General features: G+C 38.4%; 1 protein-coding gene across 12 annotated transcripts in view; it reads right to left on the bottom strand.

The window, feature by feature from the left end:
* Positions 1 to 27170, bottom strand: part of VPS13B (vacuolar protein sorting 13 homolog B) — a 913516-nt gene that overhangs the window by 689361 nt on the left and 196985 nt on the right. For all 12 annotated transcript variants that reach the window (XR_007772613.1, XM_050940452.1, XM_050940449.1 and 9 more), the window contains exon 17: positions 4738 to 4922. Coding sequence is in view for 11 of the 12 variants with exons in the window: in XM_050940452.1 (XP_050796409.1) it covers positions 4738 to 4922 (185 nt within the window). In the remaining variant the exon portion in view is untranslated. The remainder of the gene's footprint in view (positions 1 to 4737; positions 4923 to 27170) is intronic.

Below are 27170 nucleotides of genomic sequence, written 5' to 3'. Positions count from 1 at the left end.
CAGACACCTGAGGATACAATTGCAGAGATCCTATAAGATGTGGCCAGGATTGACTCCTCCCTACTGGCACCGTGCCAGAAGATCGATGCCTTGAACACTTTCCTAATCCCCTGTATTCATCCTGAGAGGATCTGCTGTGGTGAAGGTACTTCTTAACAAGGCAGACAACACCATCAGGCATCTGGTAAAGAAGTGGATGTTTCTTCCCCAGAGGGCCAGCAATGAACTGGTGTACATCTCACCCAGCAGGGCAGTGCCAACATTCCTCGAATAGGTGATCTGTGCTATGTTGCTGTGATCACTCAAGCTTTCTGCCTTCTGACATGCCTGGATGCCATGGAGAGGAACATTGCAGAGAGTGCTCTGCAGGATGCCATCAAGAAGCAAATCACCAGGATCCCCTCAAACCAAGATGTTACCACCTACCTGAGCGGCTCACTGGAAGGCGAATTTTGAAGAGAGGGGAGAGACTTTGCTTCACTCTGGACTCGTACCTGCAATGCTACGCAACGACTGGAGAAGCGTATCGGCTGCCACTGGACGTGGTGCAAGGAATGTCAAGAGCTGGGAGTCCTGGTGCCACAAGTGAAGAACACAGAGTGCACCATCATCATTCCGAGAGCCAGAACCAAGCTGGAGAGGACCCTGAAGGATGTCATCTGCTGCCAATACATGGAAAACCTGAAACAGGAAGCCAGACCAGGACCAGGCTTTGAAGTGACATGCAAGTGGGACACCAGCAAGCACTTCCTCCCCTGGGGCAGCTTCACCCGATTTGCTGACTGGAGGTTCATCCACAAGGTCCAGCTCAACTGCATCCCACTAAACGTAGCAGTCCACCATGGGAATCGGGATAAGCAATCCAGGAAGTGCGGCTACACCAATGAGATGCTGCCCCACGTCCTGTGTAGTTGCCCCACATCCTGTGTAGCTGCAAGCCCCATTGGAGAGCTTGGCAGCTGTGACACAACGCCATCCAAGATCGCCTAGTCAGAGCCATCCGGCCACCCATGGGGAAGGTTGCTGTAAACTCTGCCATCCCCAGAACCGGACATCTTCATCGCCAAGGAGGACTGGAAGAAGATCATCATGGTGGACGTCACAGTGCCCTTCAGGAACAGGATCTCGGCCTTCCACAATGCCCGAGCTCAAAAAGTAGAGAAATACGTCCCTCTGGCTGAAACCTTGAGAGCTAAGGGCTACCAGGTTCAGACACACGCATTGATCAACAGAGCCTTGGGCGCATGAGACCCCAGTAATGAGTAAGTGCTGAGAGAATGCGGAATCGGTCAACGCTACGCTCAGCTAATGTGGCAAAGGATGAGCTGAAGTGTCGATGAGAAGTGCAGTTAGGAAAGTAACTAAAATACTTTCCTCATGAATTGTATTTTCTAAATGGACAATCTACCTAATTCTCAATTACTGAGGGACAATCTCAACTCATTGATATATTTTACTTTGTGCAACCAAATCTCTGTACAACTTTTCATGAGCGATGCACCCGAGTATTTGGATTCTAATATCTAAACTATATTGTTAAATCTATTCACCTAAATTTGGATTATTGCTGATTATGTACTTTATCATATGACTTCTAAAAACAAACTTTGTATTTGTGGATAATCTAAGCACTATACCCAGCTGTACACGCTTTGCTCAACCTGTGTATTATATATATTTTTTTAACATTAGCTTTAATAAAAATTAAAAAAATAAAAATAAATAAGTTCTTATCAGCTAGGTGCACAAAAAACAAATAAATGGGTCAAAAGGTATCATTACTGAAGGGGAAATTCAGAAGAGTGATAGACCTAACTAGTTAGTAGCCTGGAGAACTCAACTACCGTGTTCTGTTGTTTTACTACCAGAATTGCAATATCTTCCATTGTGAATAACATGCATGCATTTTTATGTTTTTTTTAATAAATATACTTACAAAATAAATCAACAATCTTTTGTGTTTCATTTAATTTTTTAATTTCCCCGAAGAAAAAAAAACCACCCTGAATTTTTTTTCAGAATCGGGCAAAATCTCAATGTGGCATCTCCCCTCAAATATTCTCTGCGGTGAAGGCAGATGTAAATAAATCATTTAACTCCTCTGTCCTTATTCTCAAATTACTCCCTTTACTCCCTGGGAAAAGACTGGAACCTTTGAATTCCATAGGTTTCCAATACACTTAAGTAATTTCTTTTTATTTTGTTTTTATCCCTTTGGCTAGTTATCCTCTTCAAATTCCTTAGACCTCTGAATTTCCAGCTTACATTTTACCTACTATAGTTTATTCTATTTTCCCTTGGTTTGGATTTCCATTTTCTGAATCATATATCTGTTCGGCTTGAAGAAACTTTTGAACCATACTAGAATTTTGGATTTTTTGCTTCCTGATTTCTTTACTGTTTAGGGGCATGCATACTTTCTGTAATTCTGTTATAGTTTGCTTAAGAAACTTCCAAGCTGAATTAAAGGATGTCAGCCTACACTTCTGGCTCTCCTTGCCCTCTGGCGAGAGGCTGGACTCCAGCTCTGGCTCTCTGACTTCCTGCTGCCTGAAATAACATAGGAGGCATGCACTGTAGCCCAACTACCTTTCTCTTACGGAAGAAGCTGGTGAGCAAGAGGCAGGTGCAGGCCACTCAAGGACACTAAAAGCAAAATGCTGGGTGCCTGGTTGCAGAAGAATTGTAAATTCCATTGTAAAACTTTTGAATTCTTCAGCTTCTTGAGAAAATGTCAATTTTTGCGGCCACAGAATCACAGCATCCACAAGGACCTTCACTGAGATGAATGGAACAATTCATTTCTCTCAGAGCTATTATTTCAGGCCTTCTGCAGACTCAGGAAGACAATATTGCATTGGTTTACACTTAGTTTACATTTTCTATGTTTTTATCACAACCATATGGGCTAAACACACTATTTTAAAAATGAAAACAGATTCTGGAGCACAATTCTATAACAAATTCAGAGGCCCTGGAGCATACAGGACCCTGGCCATAGTCTTAACAGGACTGATCATCATCATAAAAAACAAATAGTAACAAAATGCAGCAGGAGGATAATTTTTCCAGCTATCCGCTCTAGAGTTCTTATTTGGGAACTGCCTGACAGTTCTGTGAACATCCTCTCTAGCTGCACTTAGACAAGATGAACACTTTATACAGCTTTAGTTGGTCAAATAACAACCAAACTAACTCCACTTTTTTTTAGTCCTTTCTGCTCTTGGAAAGAGCCAGTCCAGTGTCATAATGGACTACTTGTATTGCTTTACACCTTTTTCAAAGAAATGGATATCATCAGCACTGTTTTGTAACACAGACTAACGGTACGTCTACACTACCCACCGATCGCAAGCTACTGGGGATCGATTTATCGCATGTAGTGTAGACGCAATAAATCAATCCCCAATCACTCTCCCATCGACTGCTGAACTCCAGCTCAGTGAGAGGCAGAAGCAAAGTTGACAGGGGAGCTGCAACCGTAGATCCTCCGCCACAAGGATGTGAAGTAAGTGATTCTAAGTTGATCTAAGATACGTCGACTTCAGCTACGCTATGCTCCCAGTGTAGACCAGGCCTAAGACAACTACTTCACCATAGTCTACTTCTAGAGATGGAGCTCACGTCCATGCTCTCTCTGCTGCTGTCCTTCTAGACACTGCTCTGAATCCTCAGGTACCAGCATATAATCTTGGATGACATGAAAGTCTTGAAAAAGATACCCACCATGGAGTCAACATATGATAGTACATTGAATCACTGCCCTTGTATGCTGTACTAGGGAAAAAGAGGAAATAAAACTGTTGTTTTCCCCTGTCTTTGGCCAAAATAAATACATTTGTTCATGGGGGGAAAACAGGAAGAAAAAGAAGCCAGGCTTTCTCTGAGAGTTTGAACCAATACATTGAAGAAAGTGTTCATCCTTAGTAAAACCATTACTCATAATTTTGCCAATATCACTGAGTACTTGGATTTAAATAAACTTGAATAATAAGGTAACCTGAATTGTCTATGGGCTAAGCGAGGCCCAGATTCAGCCAAACACTTAAGTTCATGCTTATTTTAAAGCATGTATATAGCTGTGTAAAGATGGATAATACGCATGTGCTCAAGAGCTTTGCAGAATCAGTCTTTAATTTGCACAAACTTTTTTTCTGAAAACCATCCATGTTTTGCATTATGAATCCATGTAGCCAGCTCCTTTATTTCTTCCACGTCTTGGATTTGCATCACTGTAGCTACTTCAGAATAGTCAAGGAAACAGTTATTGATTAAATTGGCTTAGATGAGGAACATTGGTAGCCCTTTTGAACAAATCCATATCTGCATTCTACAAAATGTCCTTGATGAATAAAGCCCTTAAACCTACTGCTTTGTACTTCATTCAACAACTTCACCTCTGAATGATCTTATGTTACTACATTACACAGTATAAGGCAGCAAGGCTGGATGTCTCAAATGATGAAGGAAGTATGGAAAAATTATCCTGTATGGCAATATTAAATGCATCCAGAAACCGGTGCCAGGGAGAGAAGCTTGGTGGTTTAGCTTACATCCTGGATTTTAAGCATAAGCTATAAATACCATATGCACACAAAAACATTCAGTCATTTAACTACAGTACGTTAAACCCTGGATTTAAAAATAGCTGAATGTGCATTCATTTGCTACTAGCAGTGCTCTATATTACCGCAGAGATTTTAATCTACCAAATTGTCAGAAATATTATGTCCTTACCTAAAGTTTGGAAGACTTCATTCAGCAAACCTTCATTTACCACTGCAGAACTGACATTTCCAACATGATGAGACCAGCTCTGATAAATAGTTTGTAGAAGAAGGGTCTGGGCTCTAGTTGCTTGAACTGTCAGATTTGGAAGTTCAAATATGCATTCTGTTAGTGGAACATGGGATTGCTTGGTCCTGTTTTAAAAATTGAAAAACAAAACAATGTGATTAATTCAGTGTCCAGTACTGGCAAATATACCAAAAAACTGTAATAATGAGAGCTGAGGCTGCAAGCAGCTGGCTTTTAAGGCATGAATTGTACTTTATTGGTGGCATTTCATAATTTACAAAAAACCACTAGATTACAAATATGATTGGATATCAAAAGAAATTTCATTTCTCATTGTTATCTGCCTAAAAAAAATATGTCATGCACTATTAGAAAGAACAACTGACTTTGCATGCCTTCATCCCAATTATCTCAAAGTTTTAAAACATTTAAATTAAAAAAACTTGTCATACTGATATGTTTCCACCAAAATAGTAGTTGGTGTTTTTACTCTTGCAAATCTAAGCACCGGGCGCCTGTACTGTGTGCAACCATACTGTGTGCATAAAATACAGAACAAACAGGAAAATTCACTCTGGGATTATAGTCCATTGGCGAGTACTGTTGATGACAAACCACAAGAGCAAAGCTCAAATAGTTAATCTAATCCTCAGAACTCCTCAATGTTATAATCTCCATAATTCAAATATTCTGGAGCGGTTTTTAATATAAAATATGAATCAAGGCACATGCTTCCTCTGTACTCCAACTAATGCTGCCTTCACCTTTTGCTTTTCCCACATCTGCTACTGTCACCATCTTCCAACCTCAGATGCCCCAAACTGCTACTACAGATCTTCCCTTAAATTCTCCCCCACTTCCACTGTTGATCCTTATTCATGGTCAATCCTCCTATCACTACTGCTTTTCTAGCTATGCATATCTTGCCCTGCTTCTGAACCTTTCCCCTAAACACTCCACCAGATCAAGCTGTTCTATTATCTATTTATATATTTGTGATCCACCCAGCACTAGAGTATCTGAATATTTCCCAAGTATTCAGGGATTTATCATCATAAAACCCCTGACAGTCATTTTTCTGATCTTAACTACATCTAAAGGTAGTAAAAGGGATATCAATTATATACATATAAATATGAAATATTAATATACATAATATTTTAAAATTATTTTTGTTTCACATTAGTTATAGATTTGGCAATTTAGTTGTTTAACATTACTAAAATGGAGGAAAGTGTTTATAAATTGAATCATTTGCAAATATTTTATTTAAAAAAATGTAGTGAGTCACCAAGTGAAACATCTGTTACGTTGCACTACCAGAAGAAAATAATTTGAAAACAGCCACGCTGACGGTATCTTGGCAAACAAAAGTAACTGAAATGAGCTTTTCCTCACTCCTCATACTTAGAAATTGCTGAATATGCACTCTATTTAGCCACTATCAGTTTTCAAGTTCTTACTCAGATTTGATTCCTTTTCACAGCATTATCTTAATTTATTTCCAAGCACATCCGCTTCCAACAACAGCACTTCTGGGAATGACACAAAAATACATTTGTAGCCCACTGAACACAATGCAAGCAAGTAGCACTCTACATCAGTAGTCAGGAGTTACATTTTTCTTTAAGCTTCAGGTAAGATCTATATGTTATAAACAATAAGTAAGTGTATCATATTCACTGAAAACCAGAAATATACCAATAGTTTCATCCTGCAGTTTCTTACTCCAAAACATATCTGAAAACTGACACTTTCTTGTCCTTAACGTAATCATCTGCCTTGATCACAGTAATCAGTTCTTCCTGACATCCACATCAGTCCCCAGCAATCTGTCCAAAATCCCATCAATGCCACCAAAATTATTTTCCATACCCATCATTTAGATTATGGTATCATCCATTTAGAATCCTTTGACTGGCTTCCCAGTGCCCCACACATTAAATTTCATTTATCTTCACTTTCAAGGTACTACACTACACTTACCAAACACACTTCCTTGATCTCAATAATTTTGCATATCCCAGCCCTTACTCTGCCAGTGACACCAGCTTTGATGCCCCCTTTCTTTCCTTCTCCAACTTCTTTCTCCAGATCTCTTTTTCCCCCCCCGATACTGTTCCTTATGCATGGTATATACTCCCAATCCCTCCACACAAAGGCATTACCCACTCCTAATTCATATTTTTACTATAAACTCATTTTTCCTGTGTTGCCTACTAGCAAGCTAATTAATAAGATTTTAATTGTGTGTAAATACACATTTTATATCACCAAGCCAATGAGTATATATCTGTGTATCTCCACAATATCATGTTAACCCATGCCCTTCCCCACCCCTTTTATTATTTGCTTGTATTTTGGTGGTGCCCAGAGGTCTCAATCAAGATTGGAGCAAGACTGTAAAAGAAGCTGCTTATAAACAAAGACATGATCCCTGTCCCAAACAGTTTACAATTCAACGCCCTCATCCCATAGACACTTATATTTTTATGTTCAAGTTTACTCACACAAATTGTCACAGAACCAAAAGGTTACAAGATTGTCTAGCCCTATCCCCTGCCAAGATGCAGGATTTGTTGGGTCTAAACCATACAAGAAACATGGCTATCCAGACTCCTTTTGAAAACTTCGTGTGAAGAAGCTTCAACAACATTCCGAGGCAGTCTGTTCCATTGTTTTACTGTTAGGAAGTTTTTCCTGAGATTTAATCTAAATCTGCTGTGCTGTAGTTTGAACCCACTGCCTCTTGTCCTGGCCTCTGTGGCACGAGAGAATAATTTTTCTCCATCTTCTTTAAGGCAGCCTTTCAAGTATCTGAAGACTGCTATTGTATCCACCCTTAATCACCTCTTCTCCAAACTAAACATATCCAATGCCTTCAGCCTTTGCTCATATGGCTTTCATTCCATCCCTTTTATCACCTTTGTCACTCCCTCTGGATCCTTTCTATATATGACCACCAAAACTGGACCCAGTATGCCAGCTGAGGCCTAATCAATGCCAAGTAGATTGGTACTATCACCTTTTGTGACTTGCATGCTATGCCTCTGTTTTTTTGTTTTTTCGTTTTTTGCAACAGCATCACATTGCTGACTCATGTCGAGGTTGTGATCCACCATATCCCTGATCCTTCTCAGCTGTGCTGCTGCTGCCACCAAGCCAGTTTTCTCTCACTCTGTGCATTTGGTTTTTCTTTCTTAAGTGTAGCACCTTACATTTGCCTTTGTTCAATTTAATTTTCTTATCTACAGTTCAATTCCTCAATTTATAAAGATTCCTCTGAATTTTAGCTTTATCCTGCAAAGTACTGACAACTCCCACTAGCTTTGTGTCATCTGAAAATTTGATCAGTATGTTCTCTGTACCTATATCCAGGTCATTAATAAGGATGTTAAACACTGGATCCAGAACAAGATCTCTGTGGAACCACACTTGAGACCTCCCTCCAATCCGACATCATCCATTAATATTTACTCTTTGTCTGCAGTTGTTTAACCAATTATGTATCCACTCAGTGGTAATTCCACCAAGCCCACAATTCTCCAGCTCACCCATCAGAATGTCATGTGGGACAGTGTCAAAAGCTGTGCTGAAGTCCAAGTACATTATGTCCACCGCATTCCCCCTATCCACCAAAATCAGTTACCCTGTCAAAGAAGGAAATTAAGCTGGCTTGGCATAATTTGTTCTTTGTAAATCCATGTTGGCTGCTAGCAATTATCCCTTCATCCTCCAAGTATTTGCAAATTGAATGTTTTATACTTTGCTCTAGTGGCTTCCCAGTTCTCAAAGCCAGGCTGACTGGTCTATAGTTCCTTGGCTCCTCCTTTATAAAGTTGGGCACATTAGCTCTTCTCCGGTCTTCTGGGACCTCTCCTGTCATCTATGAGTTTGTTAATATTACCACCAGTGGTTCCGAGATTTCTTCAGCTAATTCCTTCCAGACCTTTGAACATCAAATAGCATCCAGCCTGTTGATTTGAATTCATTCAAATTGGACAGAAGATCTCTGACATGTTCTTTATTTACCTTGATCTGCATCCTTTCCCGTTTATTCTCTATGATAACTTCATTAGTCATCTGGTCACATGTTATTTTTTGTGAGAAGACTGAAGCAGCTTTGCCTTCCTATCATCTTCTGTTACCAGTTCAACTTCTCCATTGAGCAGCAGACCCTCACCACGCTTGATCTTTCTTTTTTGTCTGACATATTTGAAGAACCCCTCCTTGTTGTTTCTAACATTTCTTGACAGCTGCAATTCATTTACTACCTTAGTTTTCCTGATTTTGTCCCTCCATGCTTATGCTATTTCCAGGTATACTTCCTTGGTGACATGTTCTTCCTTCCATTTCCTGTATGTATCCCTTTTTGTTTTTAGATTAGCTAAAAAGCATCTTGTGCAGCACACTGGCCTCCTTTAGCTCTTCTTTTCTTTCTTCTCCATCAGACTAGTTTGATGTTGAGCCTCTAGTATTACATCTTTTAAGAACCGCCAAACCCCTTCAACTCCTTTTCTTCCTAACTGGTCTTTCCATAGGACCTTGCCTACTATTTCTCTGAGTCGGTTGAAATCTGCCTTTCTGAAGCCCAGCGTCCTTGTTTTGCTGTTCTCATGTCCTCCTTTCCATTGGATCTTGAATTCCATCAGATCATGATCAATTCCCTCGCAAGTCCCAGACCACCTTCACATTCACTACTAATTCATCCCTGTTGGTCAAAACAAGATCCGAAATGGATGACTCCCTCGCTGTTTCATCAACTTTCTGAATCAGAAAGCTATCCCCTACACATGCTAAGAATTTGCAGAACATGTTATGTTTCACTGCAATAGTGCTCCAAAAGATATCAAGGAAGTTAAAACAAAACCCATTAATGGCAGCTCATTTGTATTAGTTAATCTTGTTAGAGGCTTATAGAATAACTCCTTCACTTCCTCTTCATGATTTTATGGTTTACAATAAGTCTGTTGCTCACTTCCCCTTGGACCTTGGAAGAAGTGTATACATTCTTGACATACAGAGCAACATCTCCTCCTTTTTTCCCATACTTATCCTTTCCAAACAAGCTATATCCCTCAATATTGGTACTTCAATCATGGGAGTTTTGCCACCAAGTCTGTCTGATGCCAATTAAGTCATAATTTTCTTCATATACCATGACATCCAGTACATCCTGTTTGTTCCCACACTCTTTGTATTTGTGTAAAGGCATGAAAGATTTCTGCAGACTGTCCTGTTGCATTTCTTTTTGCCTTTTTAATGAAGTTGTAATTTCTAGACCCTTCTCCCATAATTACTCCTTTCCCCTTGTCCTCGTTACTTGAGCCTAGAGGTACACTGGCCGGATTTTTGTGACCGTCCACCACAGGACCTAGTATAAAGCTCTTCTTATCATGTTACCCGACTATATCAGAAGACACTCTTCCCAGTATGTGATAGATGAAACCCATCCCAGAACAGTAATCCTCTTTCCTAGAACATCAGCTCGTTGTCAAAGAAGCCAAAGCACTCTCGCTGACACCATCTGCACAGCCAGACATTTACTTCCACGATTTAACGGTCATGTGGTCATGAAGTCATACAGACTTCAATGGGAATACTGACAGGAGAAAAGTTAAACATATGATACGCTTTTGTAGGACTGGTGCCTAATGTAAAATGAGACATAAGTGGGTGCAGGAACCAAAAAAAGGGGTGGGGGGATGGAGAGTAGAGCAACAATAAGTGGTTGAATAGGCTAGTTTTATATGAAGGTGGTGGTCTGGGAATACATAAAAATTAATTACTATAAACATTTTTGTTTGCTACCCTCACTTGTCATGTTACATCTAAAAAAAAAAAATAATAATACAGACTGGAAGCTCTTCAGGCCAAGAGAACCTTCTTCTTCCTTCCCTTCCCCTCACTCCCCCACCCCCCGCCTCGAGGGAAGGGCACATACGACTACGGAAGCTACACTAATTGAGCATACCCAGATGAGGCACTGAATCCCCTGGGAATCATGGAGATGCCAATATTTCCCACACTGTGCCAATCACTTTTGGTGCAGCGCTATGATAACCCATGAAAAATTGTTCTATTATCTGTGCCTCATGCTAGAATCTGAGCCTGCTACTCTAACGTTATTTAAACCCAAGTTATGTAGTCTCTCATTGCAAACAGTGCATATGGGAAACTACAAAAATAAATGTTATGTTGAAGAAGAATTTGTGCAATACTTATATAAATAAATATTAATAGATATATTAATGTACAAGACTCAAGACAAAAACGTTATGCAGAAAGAGGGGAGCCACAAGTCTCATACTACTAGTCCCTTCTCTCTAACATGACACAAGACACCACTAGCCATGTGAAGGGCAAAAGTGCAAAGTTAGAACAGTCACAAGCCAGAGCCCAAAAACACACGTTAGCAGAGCCTTTGGCAGACATTAACAGAAAATCTCCAAATTTCCCTGAAGGCAAACCAGCATAAATTGATGTACTACTATGGTAGTATCAATTGTCAGAGTCCTTCCTACCAGGCCTTCTCTCAAGCCATACCCACTTTTGTAACATGGATCTCAATGCATTAGTGTCATTGATCCATTTTCCTTTATGTATCTTAAAAATATGCTCTTCTACTTTTTGTTTTCACAGTATGATTTCTTTAGTTTTAATGTCTGGCTCCTTAAACTTAATGCTTCCAATTCCTTTAATATGTAATCTGACAGAGGACGTTTCATAACATACATTTCAAAGAAAGACAGTAAAACGTAATGGCACACAACTCCTATTCAGCAAAAAATAGGACTAATATAATTATCAAAGCATGTCTCTATAGGAAGGCTTTTCTAATTACTAATAAATGTACTTGCAGAGAAAAGGAGATATCCAGAGAGATGCAACAATACTGACTTACAGTGTAACATCTTGGAAAAACTTAATATTAAAAACTAAGACTATTCATTTAATGCTCAGTGCAGCTACTATACTGAACTACAGTGACTTTTACACTTACAGATTTCATGTAAAAGATTCCCTGATGGGTAGTAATAGTGTATTAAATACAAACTTTTTTTACAATATGCAAATTCTAAACTTACTGTAGTTTTTAATACTACCATAGGGACAAAATACATTATTCGTTTTCAGAGAAAGAAAAGGTGAAGAAAATAAATCCTTCTATACACAGAAAGGCAGGAAACAAAAAAGGGAAAAAAAATTCTACTATACCATGTGTGCAGCAAATGTTTCTTAAAGGAAATTTTAACTAGGACTGGCTAACAATGAAAGTGCATTTTATAATTCAAATTTTATTATAATGGTTTTGAAGTACAAACAGTGCATTTAAAAGCACTATATAATATATATTTGCTACCAAGCTGTACCTGTTAACACAAAATACCCACTATTAATAAATGTAATGAGCTATATTTAACCTGCTTTTATTACCTAACTGATATATTCAAACAAATAAATATAAACGAATATTCAAGTAAAACTAAATTTTTTTCATTGAACCACGTCAGATCTTTATTTCAACTTTGTCTTGTTATATTTTGGTAGATCATTTTGGTTCATACGAAATAACTGAATTTGAATTCATACTAAAATTAATCATATTAAAACTTACTGTAATTATATAGCTGATTGCTTCCACACTTTGAAAAGCTCTAATCAAATTCCATTTAAAAATCTTATTAACAACAATACTAGAAATAATTATTTCTCAAATCTTTCTTATATCCAGAGTTGAAGTTCAGATCCGAACATATGTTCATTTAACAAAACAGGTTAAAAAACTATCAATTCAAATATTATTCTCCAGGGCAAAATAAATCCTAATGTAACTAGCGGGTTAGGCAACTCATTAAAGCTAAACTTGGAAAAATTCCAGGATAAATTTAAGGAAATAGGAACAAGCAAGTCTTGCTGTGTAGTGGCATGGAGTGAAAATGAATCTGTTCTAATTAAATGATTTTTAAATACACTTTGCTGTACCCAGTTTGCTGACAAACTGTAATACAGACTTGCTGAAATATTTGGATAAATCTGGCATATCATTAAAGAAAATAGTTTTCTTCACTGTTTTTGAATGAAATCATGAATTGGTCCTTATTATGCTCCAAGCATAGGCATTAATATAACCAATCCATGCAAGTTCACAGGTCTGCCATGAAATATTTGCAGTGTGCAGACTTTAGGAACAGCAACCCATTCTTTTAAAATCAACACCTCATAGTGATTGAAAGAATATAGTGGTGAACAGCTGGCTCCAGAGGTTTATACAGAGTCCCAAAATGCAAGACTGGAACCTGCAAACTGTTTCCAAAAATTTAATTTTTGTTATTACTCATATCCTGTACAGTAAAATATGATTAGTTCATTTTTTCCAAAATAACAAATCGGGTAACCTGCTACTAGAACCTAGTGAATGTACTTTAAAAGCCTAAATAATATTGGGAGACATTCTAACAAATTTGTTTTTATATAACCAATATATAATGTTTATGTTCAGTTATTTAATACGGACAAGATTCAATTGCAGTATATGCAATGTCTCCCATGTAATTCAATCACTGATTTCTTTGATCCTCAATTTAAACTGACAAAAACTTGAGGAATAAAGTCATTTATATTGCCAACATTACAATTTTAAACCTTTAATTTATCATCTTTTAAGCAAGAATTATTGGATAATCCAATCCATGACTATACAAATATGGCATTTAATTGATAAGGAATACCAAAACTCTGAAGAGAAAAAAGAGAAAAATAATCCAGTGACAACTAACAAATGTTTTTAAGATACTGAATTCCAGTCACTATGATATGCTATGCAAGTTATGGCCCTCATTTTCTCCTTATAGGAGGAAATTCTGTCTTCTAGAGATAAATGATGTATCTTTACTCTTGAGGCACTACATTACTACTGTGATGAGTGCTACAGAAATGCCAGTAAAACAAATTAAATAAAAATATAAAACTAGCAGGTGTAATAAAAATGTATTACTTTGCTCCATTAAAAAACCTCAAGTGTGACACATTAGAGGTCACCTCTACTTACTTTATTAAGTTCTGCATAACTGAGTGTGTGGCATCTCATTTTGGTCTCTTAAATGGGTGAAATTTCAGGGAGTACCACTAATTTTTCCAATCTGACCTCTATAAAGCATGCTAGTCAGACAATTCATCAGAATGGGGAAACCACTAAATTATGGTATTCACAAACCAGGATTTTTCTGTTTAATGTAAAGGCAGAAGAGTCTGGCTGGGTAATAATGAAGTTTCATTTCTGTTTTGTGAAGAGCCAGAGGACACATTGTCTTTGGAAAAAGACTGACAAACCTTTGCTAGAAACAATTTTCGAAAAAAGAAAAAAATGCAAGCTTCAGAGATACTTTAGAGAATAAGTCTAAAGTGTGGAATTCTAAATTTAGGAATATAACATTGATAAAAATGTTAAATAGCATAGGGCCAAGAACCAATCCCAGTGGGCCCGCATCAGAAACACACCCACTTGAAGACGATTCCACATTTACAATTACATTTTGAGTCCTGTCACTTAGCCAGTTTCTAATCCATTTAACGTTTGCTGTGTAAATTTTGTATTGTTCTAGTTTTTATCAAAATGTCACAGACTACTATTAGCTGAGGAAGCTGCTTTAGTCATGAATGACAGCAGCAGGCTAAAGCCACTAAAGCTAGGGAAAAAAAATTCCTCATAGTATTTGTAAATCTAATATTGTAGCATTATGCTCATGCATGAGAACTTAAAAGTTAAACTGATTAAAAACTGACTAGACACAAAAGTGAAACTAAATAATCCATCTTCATAATCCAAGCTCAGGAGAAGGAGTAGGAAGTGTTATAGAATTTTAAAATTCTCTCAGTTTTAACAATCGAGGGAATTATTAGTAACAGTTAAATTTTATACATGTGTGTCTATATTTATTATATATCAATCAACTCTTGTACGGGAAACAGAGAACAACAGGAGCTGGGAGGTCAAAGGGAAAAAAAGTCAAAAATTATTTTAAAAAGTAAATGTACCTTAACTTTTAAGTCTGCCAAAACACAATGCATAATTTAAGACTGTGAACTCCCTCCCTATCCCAAGTTTTGTAGTTAATCTTTCAACTTTAATTATTTTTTCTTATAACTCTTTGGAAATTTGTAGATTACAGAGATGGAGCTCCAATTTAGTTTGCCTCCTGCCCTCAAAGACTGAAGAAGGTGGACATTTGGACACTCCCTGAAGCAAACATATGGGAAGCCATGGGGTCCTCCCAGAAGACTCCTGAGATAAAGGGGAGGATCTGTGTCCTGGGATAAGGAGTGGTGGCTTTGTAGGAGCCAGCATAGGACTAGGAGGAAAGGGTCAGGTAGGCAGGAAGGGGCCCCAGACAAGAACTACCTTGTTGGTGGGGGCAAAGATAAAGGTGTCCTGAACAGGAGCACCTGGAAGACGTGGTGGAAATCTAATGATTTCATCACTCATTATGAGCTCTCAATCAGGCCACAAGCCCAGTGTCTTCATCTCCCCCCTGGCGTGGAGGCAGTGTAGCAGGGGAAGCCAGAAAGGGGTGGAAAGCTGCCAGAATGCTCACACAACTGATTCCAGCCTGACCTGAGGAGGGTTTGGAGTGGGGAAGAATAGGCTCCCATCAACACCCCCTCTCCCAGGTTTCTAATGAAAAGGGAGGAGTCAAATGAAGTCCTTTGAGGGGAGAAGATTGAGAAGATCTGGGGGTGAAGACAGGTGTCAAAATAACATGATGAAGTAACGACAAGGTAGTTAAGCTGAAAGGCTTGAAGAGGAGGGTGTAAGAGTGGGGAAAATACTTGGAAGATGAGGGTGGGTGGTGAGTGTGTGTACTTGGGAAGAGGAAGCGAGGGTTAGGAAAAATGAAATTTCTTTGTGGAGATAGAAGGGGACGGTGGCTGTGGAATGAAATGCTGATGATGGGAAGGGGAAGAGAATTAAATGCTGGAGTCCAACTCTTTCCTCTCCTTTCTTTATTGTTCTCTCTATTCTATTTTTGCACTCCATCTCTCTCCTCAGTTCTAAGTAATCCTAGAATAATATATCAAAATGTATGCAAAACAAGCAAACAAATACATTTACATCTCTGGTGCTTTTTGCTTTAAAGATGTTGGCATGTATGAGGTTACCATTATCAGAGGATAACTGCTGCTGACCGAAAGGGACTCATAGATGGGATTTTTTTTCTAAGGTAGGGACTTAGCTATGGACTAAGAAACTGGTTCCATTTCTCTTTCAGAAGATTCACAAGATATGCAACTCTTTAGGTGACACTACAGACTAACCCAAAGTCTATATTAGAAATTTTTGCTGGCAGAATAATGTTGACCAGGGTGAGATTTTTCTTTTTACAGTTCTACATCAGCATAACGCTGATGTAGAAGCAGTTCTACAACTATAGAAGTGCTTTCACTGATACAGTGTATTTCGCTTGGGAAACCAGCATGAACTATACTGGCAAGGAAACTCTTTTGCCAGCATAAACTGCATCTCCACAGGCATATCTATACCAGCAAACCTTTTCTAGTGTAGATTGAGCCTATGAAATCATCACTAGAAAAGATCAGAGGAGAAAGACTAAAAAGGGTGGGGGGTGTTAGTGTGTGTGGGAGAGAGAGTGTGTGAGGCAGGGGAGGCGGGGTAAATGTCAAAGTCCAGCTGAAACATTGCACTGATGGAGACGTTACAGTTCATGTTTATGTTCCACGATTATGCACTGTACAAGTAGCAGAAAGAGTGTGCAGGCTGTAAAGGAAGGATTATATTGGCAGTCTCACTACTTAATAACTTTGTTTAAAAATATTTTAAAGTATTTCAGGTATGACTCAAAATTTCTTGCTTGTATTAAACGTAAATAATTATATACTAGTAAATGTGTTTCATTTCTCTCCAACAGCTACACTAGCCCTTAGTAAAAACTATATTTCAGATTTAAATGCAATAGCCCCAGGTTTGCCATATAATTCTTTCTAAAAAATACTAAAATCTTTGAAGCAGTTTTTAAACACACAAAAAGATTTTGCAGACATATAAGGGGAAAAAAAGTTGGGTTTAGTTTTAGCCTACTAACTTTGAAAGTGTCTTGTTACTATTATTTAAACATTAAATAGTTCCACAAACCCTGGTGAGTCTCAAGACGATCAAAATAATCAGATACAGACATATTTAAAAAGATACTGTAAGTATAATAAAATGTCACAGAATAACATTCTCCCACTGTAACATAAATGCAAAATCAAAGCCAAGACATCTATGGAAAATACATATTGGAACATAACTGATATACTAATTTTCAAAGCAAGAGCCTTTCAGTCTGACACAGTATTCCAGTATAACTTCATTGCTGTTATGCCAAATGACTTCAGTATATTGGAGACTGCAAAGAATGCATTTTAAGCACTCAGCGAGATGTAATTCCATAAGTAACTAGAAAAAGAGGTTGAAATCTCGCTATTGACTTCAGTGAGACCCAGATTTCATCCATACAATTTTTGCATTGCAACTGCACACCTAAAAAGATTGACTGAAGAACAGATTTGTGCTTCAGCCAACTGGAAACCACCTTATTTGAGGGGGGGGAGTTGGCAAAGTACTGAAGTTACATTTAATGCATATAAATAACCCAGATAGCCAGTCTTTTTGTCTTGCTCTTTAGCCACTAGAATGTGCTTTGTCTTATATAACTATAAAGTACTTTACTCAAATTCTTATAAAAGTTAATACCACCTCATATTAAAAAAAAAACCCTAAAATACATCTTCATAAAAACATTTGCAAATCCTTTGACTTGCAAAAGAAATACCAAAACCATGTTAGGCAAACATGTTTCCTGGGTCCTTGTTTCTTATACAATGTTTACTGTTCTACTGAACATCTTATTTTTAAACATTCAGAAAAGGAACAATTTCCTATCTTCACAACTCTGCTTCCCTGACTTCATCAAACAAACAAAAACAAAAACATATGGCTGTAAATTCTCATGATTCATTTCAGGCCAGAAAATTGAGTGCGTGGGTGTTGTTGGGGGAGTAAGTTTGAGAGAAATTGGTCGAGATGTTTTTGAATTACATAGTAATGAAAATCCAAGATATTAAAACAGTATAAAAAAATGTCAAAACCAGCTTGGAGTCAGAACTTTCAAAATTTCTCATGTAATTTTGCCTTCCATCCCTTCTTAACTGACTGGTTCGCTGGCAACTGATTTATAATGATTTTTTTAAAGAATATGTATACAACCTAAATGATGAGGTGGGAGACACAACTTACAATATAGGTATATTGTAACCCTATCGATTAATTGCAGTTAACTTACATGATTAACCAAAAAATTAATTGCAATTTAAAAAATGACTCATGATTAATCGCAGATTTAATTGCACAGTTGAACAACAGAATGCCAATTGAAATTTATTAAATATTTTGGATGTTTTTCTACATTTTTCATCCATATTGCATTTTGTGTTGCAATTGAAATCAACATGTAAATTATCTTTGCCAATGTAAATATTTGCACTATAAAAACGATAAATAGAAATAATATTTTTCAATTCACCTCTTACAAGTACTGTAGTGCATTTATCATGAAAGTGCAGCTTGCAAATGTAGATCTTTTTTGTAACATAACTGCACTCAAAAATAAAACAATGTACAAGTCCACTCAGTCCTAATTCTTGTTCAGCCAATCGCTAACAAAAAAGCTTCAAAAACAGACTCTAATGTGAAACTGCAGAACTGGAATTAATTTGCAAACTGGACACCATCAGATTAGGCCTGAATAAAGACTGGGAGTGATTGGGTCATTACAAAACCTAACCTAATTTCCCCAATACTAATTTCCCCCTACTCTTACTCACACCTTCTTGTCAACTGTTTGAAATGGGTCACTCTCATTATCACTACATAAGAGATTTTTCCTCTCTTGGTATCCTGCTGTTAAGTGAATTGTCTCATTAGACTGACCTCACACTTGTAAGGCAACTCCCATTCTTTCATGTATTTATACCTGTTCCTGTATTTTCCACTCCATGCATCCGATGAAGCGGGTTCTAGCCCACGAAAGCTTATGTCCAAATAAATTTGTTAGTCTCTAAGGTGCCAGGACTCCTAGTTGCTGAGACAAACAAGTTTCTGCACTCTTCTTATTTACAATGTCACCAGAAAGTGAGAACAGGTGTTTGCATGGCACTTTTGTAGCCAGCATTGCAAGGTATTTACGTGCCAGATATGATAAACATTCATATGTCCCTTCATGCTTCGGCCATCATTCCAGAGGACATGCTTCCATCCGACGATGCTCGTTAAAAAAAGTGTGTTTATTAAATTTGTGACTAAACTCCTTGGGGGAGAATTGTATATCCCCTGCTCAGTTTTACCCGTATTCTGTCCTATATTTTATGTTATAGCAGTTTCGGATGATGACCCAGCACATGTTGTTCATTTTAAGAACACTTTCACGGCAGATTTCACAAAATGCAAAGAAGGTACCAATGTGAGATTTCTAAAGATAGCTACAACACTTGACCCAAGGTTTAGGAATCTGAAGTGTCTTCCAAAATCTGAGGGGGACAAGGTGTGGAGCATGCTTTCAGAAGTCTTAAAAGAACACCACTCCAATGAGAAAACTAGAGAACTGGAACCACCAAAAAAGAAAATCAACTTTCTGCTGGTGGCATCTGACTCAGATAATGAAAATGAACACGTGTCAGTCGGCACTGCTTTGAATTGTTATCGAGCAGAACCAGTCATCAGCACAGATGCGTGTCCCCTGGGATGGTGGTTGAGGCATAAAGGGACATATGAATCTTAAGCGCATATGACTCATAAATACCTTGTGATGCCGGCTACAACCGTACCATGAAAACGCCTGGCCTCACTTTCAGGTGACATTGTAAACAAGAAGCGTGCAGCATTATCTCCTGCAAATGTAAACAAACTTGTTTGTCTGAGCGATTGGCTGAACAAGAAGTAGGACTGAGTGAACTTACAAGCTCTAAAATCTTACATTGTTTTATTTTTGAATGTAGTTATTTTGTATATAATTCTACATTTGTAAGTTCAACTTTCACAATAAAGAGATTGCACTACAGTACTTGTATTAGGTGAATTGAAAATTACTATTTCTTTTGTGTTTTTTACAGTGCAAATACTTGTAATCAAAAATAGAGCACTGCATACTTTGTATTCTGTGTTGTAATTGAAATCTATTTGAAAATGTAGAAAACATCCAAAAATATTTAAATAAATAGTACTCTATTAACAACAATAATGTGATTAATCACAATTAATTTTTTTAATCACTTGACAGCCACAGTATATTGTAAATTCTACAGGCTTACCCTGAGAAACATTTGTTGCAGAAACGTTCCTGCAACTCATCCATGACATGCAAGATAAGCCCACCTCTTTGATTTTAGGGCAAAAATAAGGGGGTTTATGCACTAATCAAAGTACTGCATCACCATTCCTCCTATGTACTTTCCTATAGGTATAATCTTTAAGTGCCAGAATGGGTTCCTTGGCTGTCTAGCAAATTCAAAGTGCCTTCTAGATTAGCGGAAGAGTAGCATGACAACTTCAATTTCCATTTTCCTCTTTGCTATATCCTTTATGTGAACTGCCTTGAAAGGTGGCAGACTCTTCTCTGCCCAGGATGTAATTCATATTTCCAGGGAAAAAATAGAACTCTATATCCCTTCCAAAACTAGTGAGTAACCAAACACTCGTGCCTCTATCATAAGCCAATCTCTAACAGGAGGTAAAAGGAGACTTCCCCTGTGAGCACCATGGTTTCCCACTATGTGGTTTCTTGGCACCTTTCACTGAAGCAGCTGGTACTGGCCACTGACCTAGACAGGATATTGGATTTGATGGATCACTGGTCCAACCCTTAGGGCCATAATTGTGGGTTAGGGTTTTTTTTTGTTCAGACATGAATAAACTAAATGGATATGTACTCTCAGATGTTGGAGACTTTATTCCAAGTATGCTACTCCATCCTTGCCTCCATACCGATAATGCAAGGTCTGGAGTGAATACTGGGTTGGCAGTGAGCGTGTTGTTTGTAGTTAGCTGCCCATAAAGGGACAATTGGATGTGATTTGAGAACAACATCTACTTTCGCATTCCATTAGGTGTGTGGTTCCACGTCATTAGAAGGAAATTCTGCAGGCACATTTTAAGAAACCCACTCAATGGACGAAGCTGATGAATGACACCAGCAATCTTAGTCACTGGAGATAATTTGGTAAATATGACCACTGCTAGGAAATGCCTTGATGCAATAAAGTTTAGGACCTTTGCAAATTTTTACCATTGTGGTAACATGCAAATACCTCAACTGTAGAAGATGCTTGCTAAATGCCCTAGGAGCCTGAAAGCCTGCCTGCTTGCCCCTCTAGGGTGTCTAGCACCCAAGTAAGAATAGTAGAAGTCACCTAGTTGCACTCAGGACTTTAATCAGTAAATCAGGATCATTTTGAACATGAGAAGGTATTTATCTCCACATCCCCTGCCCTCCTCCCCAGTAACGCCATGATGATGCAGGTTTCTAGGAAGTAGACTCCTCGTGTGCCTTTGTTCTGGTTACCGATTATTTACATTTTAAAGCGTGGCCTGTCTATGATGAGGGAAAGAGAAGGAAAGAGAGCCCCTTTCCCTGACAAAACAAAAGTTTATGGATGATGACCAGAAGGCATAAATCCCATTCTGCTGCTGCCTGAATCTGAGCCCCATGCCCTGATAGAGTAAAAGTCCCTGGGTTGAAAGTCAGACAGGCACAATTCCCATTACACTGCAACCCGAGGAAGAGTTTCACAGGACAGTGACAGAATCCTCTGTATGCCCAGACATGCTGCGAGGTGGGAGGGGATGATGAGTTTGGTACAGAGCACTGCAAGAACTTCTCTGGGATACGCCTACACCGCAAAGAAAAACCCACAGCATTGAGTCTCAGCGTCCAGGTCAGCTGACTCAGACTCAGACTTAAAAATAGACTGGGCTCCACCTGAGATCTTTGGTTTCAGAGTCAAGCTCCAGTCTGAGTCCAAACATCAACACTGCTATTTTTAAGCCTAACAGCCCAAGCCCTGAGAGCCCAAGTCAACTGACCTGGGCCCTGAGACTCAATGCCATACGTTTTTTTTGTAGTGTAGACATACTCTCTGTATAGGAAAGGCCCCAACAAACACTCCCTTAAGTAAAGAAGAAGGGGGTTAACCACTGGTTTTCACCACTTGCTTATTAATCACACTAATTATTGCACTACCAAGGTGATGGTTGCTTTTACCTTTCTGGGACCTAGAATCTCTAGGGTTTGCAAGGCTTATACCTGAGCACCATGAGAATTCCCTGATGTACACTGAGAAGGAAAGGGGGTTGTCTAGCAGCCCTACTTCTTTCCCTAGGGAGCTGAGAACCCACTGCAGTATCTAGGGGTTCAGTTTTTGATGCTCTTCAGGGGTTTTCCCCCTCTGGTCCAGGTCTGTTGCGGGATTTGCTCCTTGAGCTGGCTGGATAGTGTCTTCTGCATCCTTAGACACTCTCTCCCAAATCACAAGAAGCTACTGATCAGGATTCTCTGTGTTGTAGTTGTGGCTTCTCAGGACAGGGAGGGAACCCAACATGCCAGTTCAACAGAGCTCTCCGTGCACTGGCAGTACAAGGTCATCTGGCTGTGAACACTCAGAATATAATTGCCTTCTGTAGGGCCTGGGAGGTGGGAGAAGTGAAGCGGCCACAGTATGCTTGGGGCGCTCGTGCACGGAGCAGGGGTGAGCTGGGGTGGGGGGAGGGGTGCCTCAGAGCGGAGAGTGGGGAACTGCCGCAAGGGGGGCGCCTCAGGGCAGAGGGGGGGAGCTGCCGTGGGGGGAGTGCCTCAGAGTGGGGGCGCGGGGGGGGGTGCAAGGTGAAAGTTTCGCCTAGGGCGCAAAACATCCTTGCACCGGCCCTGAATATAGGGCTTGTCTATACAGCGTGTTAGTACCTACTGAAGCAGTATGCAAAGCACACTACAGAACTTTTAGTCTGTAACAGCAGGATCCACATGGACAATTAGTGCAAACCTCCTGGAGCAACCCAGCTTATCATGCAGTAACCTGCTGTATAGACATACCCTTCTATTTCCTTACTTTATAGGGTTTGCATTGGCCAAGCAACCTTATCTCCCTCGAGATTTGGAGCTGAAGCAGGTCTCCAAGCATTTATGAAATCCTGTCCGTCAGAATCAGGAGGCTTTGATGTTAAGGTTTCCTGAAGCAGCACTACTTAGCCTTAGAGTCTATTTTGTCATTCTTTTTTAGCCCTTGGGATAAAGGATGGAACAATGTCTGGTGGAATGGCATCCCCCCAGCAAGCCACACATCAAGCATGGGTGTCCAAGGACAAGAAAACAGCAGGGGCAGAGGCAGAACTCTTGAACAGCAGTTTCTTCGCTTTTTGTTCCTCCTTAGCAGAACCAAGGACCCCATGACGGGGCAACGCAATCCTCTCAGACAAAAGAAGAAATACATGAAACACAACACTAAACTAACACTAACCTGGACTGCACTAACTAGATGTAGCTAAAATACAGTGAATTAACTGAAACAACTGTTCCAAAAAAGACTGAATAAGTGAAGACAGGGAAGATCCTTGGCCTCTTACTACCACAGCTGGAAGGAACTGAGGTAGCTCATTCAACCTGTCCTCTTTTATGTTCTCACCCTCCAGACATTCAGATTTCCCAGGGGAGTAAACAGGCAGTTTGAGGACATTCCAGCTGACACTGCTTCAAGCCATTTGCATTAATCCAGGCTGCACTGATGATGCATCCCAAGCATGGGAATGTGCAGAGGAGAAAATAATGATATAAATGACATGAGACCTGGACCAAAATCTACCTCATAAAACATACATGAAACATTTCTGTATCAGACCAGATATTTAAAACAAAAAACAGAATTCTCTTAGGAATCTAATCTTTAGTACCACAGGAACCTTAACAAATATTCATCTGCAGAACAACAAAGTGCTACTCTACTGGTGATACTGTGTTACAATACTAAACTGTCCTACACTCAATTACCTCATCTGCTGAAAAATAAATTCTAGCCAAAAACGAAAAAAAGTTAATTCCTCTCAAGATTTCTGTTTTGCATTATTATTATTAGTCAGTATGTTTTTCGAGCCATATTCTGCTAATTTTTCAGTTGCTTTTAAATGTCTGCCTGGAAGGTTTGAAAGCTGTTTAATAGCCTGGCATGCAACACTACATGAATTAGTTGTAAAACACAAATATTAAAATTGTATTTTGTAGGTTACTGCCACTGTGAACAAGGACACAGAAGGTATTTTTTATTTTAATTATAGAATTAAGTTACATATACAGCAATTTAAAATATAGTCAGAAACACATTGAACTAATTGCTCTGAGCAAATCTCTTGGCATTAAGCCCACATATTCATTTGTATTAAAACACCAAATTAGTAAACAAAAACAAATATCATTTGTTTAAATGATAAAAATAGTTGCCAGCATCTTTATGGGAGATGGGGGGAGAACTAATTTACTTTCATCTATCAAATGTTACCTACATTTCTCCACTACACTTAAAAAATGTAAATATAGCAAATTATAGCATATATTGTATATAGTTAATGTACAGTTTGGAATTTTTATTTTGAAACAAGAAAAATGAAAGCTATTCCGTTGATTTATGTCAGAAATAAAGTTAAGATTTTCGCTGCTAACCGAAAACATACTACCTAAGGGATTCCATAACAGTTCATAAAATGTCTTTGTTTTTAAAAGCTCTGGCTGTGGTATACATTTTCTCCCAAGAAATAGAAGAACATATGTAGCATCAGATGTGTGTACTTTAAGAAATTCTGGAATGTGAAATCTAAAAATCCAAATAAAGCAGGTGGTATAATTTTGAAGGAAAAAAAATGAGTTGAAGCTTAATGACATTACCAGGATATTCTACCAGACTAATTCTCACTCAGTGCATGACTTCAATGAAGCTCTCAGTCCTTATGCCGATTTCGATTTAGTTCAAGTGCTATTTGATGCATTTCATCTGGAGTTTTATTCACTTCAAACTACACTTCATTTAAGCAGGCTGCTGCTGTACTCATTTATTTTTTCTACTTTATTACCCTCAAATTGGCATTGCTTGGTTTAGATAAATTGTTCGCATAAGTTAGTTTTATCTTATTAAGATTGTGAAATACATTTACATTTTTTAAAAAACTACAAAAGTGTTATACTCTGAAGACAAATGATCAAACTCGCTATTAAAATAATTTAGAAACGTAGTAAGCTATAGATGCTATTCGGGTTATAAATCCTGTTCCCAAAAGTTGACATATATGTTCTCATTTTAAGATAGCACCATATTTTGCTTAAATTACGAGTTTTCTTTTTTCTTGGTGGCCTATTGAGTTGTTTTTTCTGCCTCAGGAATTTATCATGTTGCATCACATAAAGTAACCTACAGTCTACAAATAAAAAATAAAATGATAGAAGGCATAATATGCTCGGAGACAAACATTGCTAAACACTACTAAGTAGCTTGCCTACTGACAGATTTTCAGTGCCAACATCTTCAAAAGAATTAGATCATTTTAAAATTTCATTTCGCACATGTACACAAATTTTTCAAAATAATATAAAACCAAAATTTATATTTAGGTTTTAAACATCTAATTCATTTTTACATGCTAATACTTCTTAACAAGTACAGCAAATTAACGCTGAGTGAAAAAAGTTTGTTTCTCCTAATGTTAACGACTAAAGTACTCTTCACCAGTGTTGACAATTTACATCACTTCTAAAATACCATAATAAAGTCAGTAATTCATCAGAAAAATGAAAGATCAGCACACTATTTCACATAAAGTATTAGGTGTTTTTGTGACGTATCAATGAAAAATATGACCAAGAAAAATTAATCTACTACCACCTGGTGGTGTACTGACTGTGTTAAAATATTATTATCCATTAAGATAACAAAGTGCAACTATCAGTAGTAAACAACTTAGTATATTCCAGTGTAGTATTATATATAAATCTAGTGTATTTGCATAGCTCATAAATATTAATAGGACAAAAATACATTTTCCCATTCATGTATATAAAATATTAAATATGAGGACAGTATTTTTAACATGCTAACTTTTCTTCTCCCTGATTTCTGCTTTTTTTTTAATAATATTTCTCAAGGAGAAGACTTTCATTCAATGCAAGCAAAATATATATATATATTATATTTTAGAACCAAAGGGAAAACCCTAAAAATTTCTGCTATGACAAGCAAAATGCCATATTTAATTGAAAATTTTTAAAAAAAAAACAAAAATAATTTTTTTCTGCAGCATACTATTTTAAACACAAGACCTTACTTGTGGAGCTAGGTTGTAGATTATTGCCCTACTTTGTTTCAAACCCTGAGTTTGACTGAAGTGAGAACACAGCTCTTCAGTTAAACACATGTAAATCTGTCAGTTGACATCTACTCTTGGTATTCATTCAAGAAAAAATGGGAGGAAGTTACTCATCTTGTGCAGTAACGATGGTTCTTCAAGATGTATCCCCCTATGGGTGCTCCACAGTAGGTGTGTGGTGTGCGCGCCCTTGCACTGTCAATCAGAGAATTTCAATAGCAGTCCATGTCCCCCGAGCACGTGTGGCTCCCCACCTGCCATGAGTCTAGTCAGCATGCATGGGCATTTCTCCCTCAGTTCCTTCTCTACCAGAGTCAACCAGTAGAACTCTGAAGTAGAAGAAAGAAGGGAGCACCCATAGGGGGACACATCTCAAAGAACCATCGTTGGTGCACAAGGTTATTTCTTCACGTAGTGTCCTATTGGTGCTCCACTGTAGGTGACTCCCGAGCAGTACCCACTGCTGGAGGCTGGAACTTCAGAACTGAGTCTGATAGAGATTAAAGTACTAAGGCCCGGAATTGGGCGTCAGGATTCGAATCACTCAGGATGGTATAGTGTTCTGCGAAGGTATGTGTAGATGCCCATGTAGCTGCTCTGCAGATCTCTGATTTGGGGATACCCTTGAAGATGGCGATCAATGAGGACACTGACCTCGTGGAATGCATGCATACTGAAGATGAGGGTGTTATCCCATGCAATTGGTAGCAGAGTTTAAATACAGCAAGAGACACAATTGGAGAGTCTCTGAACTGAAACTGCTGTACCTTTTGACCTATCTGCCACTGAGAGGAAGTGTCCTGGAGATTTTCTGAAGGTCTTTGTCTTGTCTAAATACAAGGCCAAGGCTTTCCTCACATCAAGCGTATGGAGGATGGCCTCTCTGTTACCCGTATGAGGTTTTGGATAGAATGTTGGGAGT

This window comes from Gopherus flavomarginatus, chromosome 2, assembly GCF_025201925.1.
Source record: "Gopherus flavomarginatus isolate rGopFla2 chromosome 2, rGopFla2.mat.asm, whole genome shotgun sequence".
Taxonomy (NCBI): domain Eukaryota; kingdom Metazoa; phylum Chordata; order Testudines; family Testudinidae; genus Gopherus; species Gopherus flavomarginatus.
The sequence above is the reverse complement of the archived record's forward strand: the minus strand, read 5'-3'. Positions and strand labels throughout refer to the sequence as shown.